Source organism: Cynara cardunculus (genome assembly GCF_001531365.2).
Source record: "Cynara cardunculus var. scolymus isolate 2C chromosome LG 8, CcrdV1, whole genome shotgun sequence".
Classification (NCBI taxonomy): Eukaryota; Viridiplantae; Streptophyta; class Magnoliopsida; order Asterales; family Asteraceae; genus Cynara; species Cynara cardunculus.
Genome location: NC_037535.1, coordinates 14,921,000 through 14,926,512, shown reverse-complemented (window position 1 = coordinate 14,926,512; position 5,513 = coordinate 14,921,000). Strand labels below are relative to the sequence as shown.

At 36.6% G+C, this 5,513-nt stretch overlaps 1 protein-coding gene across 1 annotated transcript; it reads left to right on the top strand.

Moving 5' to 3' along the window:
• The first annotated feature begins 2,979 nt into the window (after positions 1–2,979).
• Positions 2,980–4,951, top strand: LOC112516381 (glucose and ribitol dehydrogenase-like). Its single transcript, XM_025123391.1, has 4 exons — positions 2,980–3,144; positions 3,333–3,709; positions 4,299–4,654; positions 4,743–4,951. The coding sequence occupies exons 1-4, from the start codon at positions 3,022–3,024 to the stop codon at positions 4,763–4,765; spliced, it is 879 nt and encodes a 292-aa protein (XP_024979159.1). The 5' UTR covers positions 2,980–3,021; the 3' UTR covers positions 4,766–4,951.
• Positions 4,952–5,513: the final 562 nt, after the last annotated feature.

Genomic DNA, 5,513 nt, shown 5'->3' with positions numbered 1-5,513 from the left:
TCAATCAATCGAATAAATTGGGATATTTGGTTCTCATTTCTGACTCTGGTTCCAGTTAGCCTTCTGCTTTTTATGAAACCGCCACTGGACTTTCACTAGACTAATTTCTTTATTTCTCAACACCTTAATCTTTCGGTCAGTGACAGCTTCTGGGTTTCCACAAAGTTCAATTTTTTCATCAATCTAAATATCAGGTAGTGGTACAATCATATTTGAATCAGCCAAACACTTTTGCAAATTCGAAACATGGAATGTGTTATGTATAGGGTTGAGTTCTTCTAGAAACTCTAACTGATACACTACTGTACCATTCTGTTATGTGAGCAAGTTTTCTTTGGTAGAGTTGGTTCGTGCGCAAGACTTTTATTCCACCCTATACCCAAGCTCAAATTCTATTAGTGTCATTTTCTTAGTTAAATTGTGCCACCGTTTGAAATTTTTTATCTATATTTGTTTCTTATAGTCAAATGGTGCCAGCGTTTGAATTCGTTTCCCTCATATTAGTAGGGATGGCAAAAAAAAACCCGAAACCGACGGTGAAAACCGAACAATTCGGGGACCTCTTAACGGGTGTGGGACGGAGATTGGGGATTATATCGGGGACGGGGACGGGGACGGGAACGGGGACGGTACTCACCGACCCAGATCGGCCCGATAGTATATATAATATATTTAAAATTTATAAATTACAATTTGATAAATGATACTATGATAGTCCAAACTCCAAAGTCCAAACCAAAACATATTTCTTAGGCCTAAAAGCCCAACTTATTAATGGACCACCCCAACAACAATACAACATCAACCCACGTCCCACAACCCTTGACTTCTCCTTCTAATCGACATCGCCTCAATCCTCATTCGCCTGCCTCCATCCTCCGCCCTCCTTCTTGACTCTCCCGACTGAGCCGACTCCCGCACGACACCAGTCACCCCGCACGACACCAGTTACGACAGCCGCACCAGTCACCACTCACTGCCCTACTCTCGCCGGCCGCCGCTCGCACTCGCCGCCGCTGTATCGCCGTTGTATCGCTCACGCCGGCGTTGTATCGCCGGCGCTGTCTCTTGCTCTCTCCTGCTGTAATTGATAGCGATGTATCGCCGGCGCTGTCTCTTGCTCTCTCCTACTCGCCAGCGCTGTATCGGGTTCGGGTTCGGGTAAAACCAATGGGTAACGGTTATTCTGCTCTTAACGGGTTACCAACGGGGATCGGGGAAACCGCAGGGACCCAATGGGAATCCCCGATAAGATCCCCGACGGGGATCGGGACGGTTACAGGGATGGTTATGGTTATCAGTTTCGGGGACGGGGACTCTAAAAATCAGCCCGAACCCTGCCCGTTGCCATTCCTACATATTAGTTTCTTATAGTCAAATGGTATCACAGTTTGAAAAAAATTATGGTACTATTCCTGATAATTAACCAGTGGGTTCATGGGGAAAGAGGCGGTCGGAGATGAAGATCACACGAGGAGGATGGAGCCGTTAAGGAAGAGGGACCACAATACATTATATTAATAGAATATATTTTTATTTTCTTAAGAGAACGAGAGAAAAAAGGTTCAAGACGAAAAACACCATGTTGCCCCACTTAATGGAGTTAAGGTTAATAGAATTAGATGTATGGATCCAATTAATAATAAAGTGAAACCAAGGTGATCATAAATGTAATTATTTTATATGGAGACCCAAACCATAACTTCGATATAATCATAGGACCAATATCTAAACTTTACTTCTAAATTTATTTGAATCATGTTCCCATCATTACTTTGATTATGTGTATTCATGTGATTGATGGATAAGAACATGATGTAAGAATTTGGGACATAAGATTTTTATCTGTTTGTTGTAATCAATTTTTTCTTAAACATTTCTTAAAGGGGCATTCGTGTATATATAACATATGTTACAAGATCAATAAATTATCGGTCAAAATATGTATAAAATATGACTAAATAATATAAGATCTTTATTTCACTAAAGAGAGATCAAGTCGACGATTCTTCTACTTTTATACATTTTGCCTAATAAATGAAAACCTTACAATAAAATTATGTAAAATAAACAATTACATGTACATTTGAGTAAATAACCTTTGTAGTTTGTTAAAATTGCTATTTTAATTTCATTTTTGTGTTTTCGAAGTTATGATTTTCATTCTTATGATTTCTCGTCTATAGTTCTTTTTATTTTATTACTTTTTTTTTATTGAGGAGATGATCCTTAAAGGTAATTAATATGAGATAAATTCCAAAAAGATCTATATATATATAATTTTATAATTTATGGTTCATTATTATTTTTATTCTTTATACTTAAAGATAAAGTTAACTTCAGAGAAAAATAACAAATGAATTTCAGATCATATAAATGAAAAGCTACAATTTTGAAACTATATAAACAAAAATCACAATTATCAGCAAACCATAAAAATATTAAAAACATAACTTAGGGGCCGTTTACCTAAATGCTTACCCGGTAAGTGTTTACCGATAGGATTCAACATTATAATTTATTTTGATACTTAAGATTTTAGTACATCAAAACATATCGAACGCAACAAGTTACTAGGTAAGTGCTTACCTGGGTAAGAGTTGTCATCCTTACTTACCGGGTAAGACTCTCTATTCTTTTTATTAGTATTACCCGGTAAGATTCTTGGACATTCTCATGTTCATCAGATAAGGAAATTTATCCGATAAACACTTACTTAGTAAACGACCCCTTACTGAAAATATTACTTGCATGATAAACATTCTCTTCTGCTAAATGTTCAAGTGATATAGTCCAGTTGGCTGTCAGCACCTGCTTCTGACACGTAGACATTCTATAGTGACACGTATACATGTGGTGGTGGATCTATGCAACTCGGTCTTGCATTCTACAAATTCAAAGCTAACCTGCCACGTACACCGTCACATGTTCCTTGTCATCCTATAAATTCTAATCCCGCCATCATACCTCATACCATTAAAATTCTATCACTTTCTGAGTTCCAAATTTCGATTTGCATCAATGGCGAGTGGCGGTCGGCAGTTCCCACCACAGAAACAAGAAACGCAACCAGGGAAAGAACATATCATGGATCCCACCCCACAGTTCATCAACCCTAATTACAAATCTGCTGATAAACTCAGAGTAAGAATTGCTTTGATTAGTTTCCTCTTCTTTTGCAGGTTATGATCATCTTGATGTTTTTATCTTTATAATCTTAGAAAACAAGATGACATTTTTGCGATGTTGGTTTTGTGGGTTGTTAAGATTCTTGTTGCTGGATCTTAAAAAAAGAAAAAGGAGGAGGAATTGATGTTTTTTGGTGTATGCAGGGAAAGGTGGCGCTGGTGACCGGAGGAGATTCCGGCATAGGAAGGGCGGTCTGCTATTGCTTTGCTAGAGAAGGAGCAACGGTTGCATTTACCTACGTGAAAGGCCAAGAAGACAAAGATGCAGCAGACACCTTGAAGATGATTTATGAGTCGAAAACCAAAGATTCGAAGGAACCGATTGCGATCCCTGCGGATTTAGGGTTTGATGCCAATTGTAAATCGGTGGTGGATCAAGTCGTAGGAAAATACGGCGTTATCGACATCTTGGTGAACAACGCAGCTGAGCAGTATATGTGTAGGACCGTAGAAGAAATCGATGAAAATTGGCTTGATCGAGTGTTTAGGACCAATATTTACTCCCACTTTTTCTTAACAAGGTAAAAAGATCAACATTTTCTTCACGAATTAGCGGAAGTACAACTCCCAAATACATGTTCTGGTGCATTTACCGTATACATATATACATGCACATGCATAACAAATGCGTGTGTGTATATATATATATTAGATGGGTTGGGTTCCAGTGGGTGGGTGTGTGGGTGTATATATATATATGTATATATATATATTATATGGGTTGGGTTTAGGTGGGTAGGAAAGCGCGAAGATGAGAAATATATGAAGATGAGAAATATATGAAGAGATCATCATCTTTAGATTGGTGAATTACATGGAGATATACACGATCAATCTTTGTATCAAGCATGATTTATGGATGGATTTGAGATTAAAGATCGTTAAGTCTAGATCCTTCGTATGATTCTCATTCTGCTCCTGCCATGTTAGATTAAGATGATTTAACATACACAAAATGGTTAGCATCGGAAGTGAAGCGCAACAAATTAATATGAAACGAAGACAATTTTGATATCTTTAATTTGACATCCATACGCATATATTTTGTTCCATCTTTCTTCCATGGTTTTTCCGTTATTTTCTTGGGTTCTCTTCACTTTCTGTGTATAGGCATGCACTAAAGAACATGCCGGAAGGAAGTAGCATCATCAACACGACATCGGTTAATGCCTACAAAGGCCATGCCTCTTTGCTGGATTATACATCAACCAAGGGAGCGATCGTGGCCTTCATTAGAGGTTTAGCTTTACAGCTGGCACCGAAAAACATTCGAGTGAACGGTGTGGCACCGGGTCCAGTGTGGACTCCGCTGATACCAGCATCTTTTAACGAAGAGAAGACATCGAAATTTGGGTCGGAATGCCCAATGGGTAGAGCAGGTCAGCCTTATGAGATCGCACCATCGTTTGTGTTTCTGGCATCGGAGGACTCTTCATACTATACAGGCCAAGTGCTCCACCCTAACGGTATATTTTTGGTTTCTACTGGAGAGTTTTTGAGCAATTTTAATTGTGGGATATATTTGAAGTGTATATTTGGAACTTTAATTTGCAGGTGGAATGATTGTGAATGCTTGAAAGAAGGTACTGTGGATCATATATGGACTCGTGGGTTGCTGGTTAAAAAACTGAAGTTGATATATAAATGTGCAAGTGTAGTGCGATGTACTTGTTACGATATATGTAGTTATGTACATATTTCATGAATAAGATAGTGTTTCTGGCCCTTCACATTTGGAACCAACCAATTCACAAATTCGTTAACTTTAGTAATATTTCATGTATGTATGTGTAAAATCAGGTTTAAACGAGAATCATGACCAACACAAGTGAATGTTTTATGTCACCAAGGTTCCGTGATTAACTTACGATAATGACAATTGTGTCCGACTGCTACTTTAGTCATTAAATATCTCTCTAAACTGTTATTAGTTGGGTTTAAAGATAACAGCCGTTAACTTATATTAGTTGTATAGAAAAAAAATGGTCATTAATTAAGAAAATTAAAGAATGTCCATTTGTAATCTATAGTATATTATAAAGCATTTGATAAAAAATTTTAAAAATTATTTTTTATATGTAAAAATATTGTTTAAAAATCATTTTTATACGTAAAGTAATGTTTATTAATACATATTATTTAAAACTTAAGATTACAAGTAGATTGTGTGTAAGTATAATTTATTAAAGCTTCATGTCTGAATTCGTGTAACTAACAGTAAGATAAATAAAATTAAATATATAATAAATATCTCATTTTAAATATAAAAAATCTAAAATATAATTAAAATAATCATTGAGTTATAACATAATACGTAATTATTAT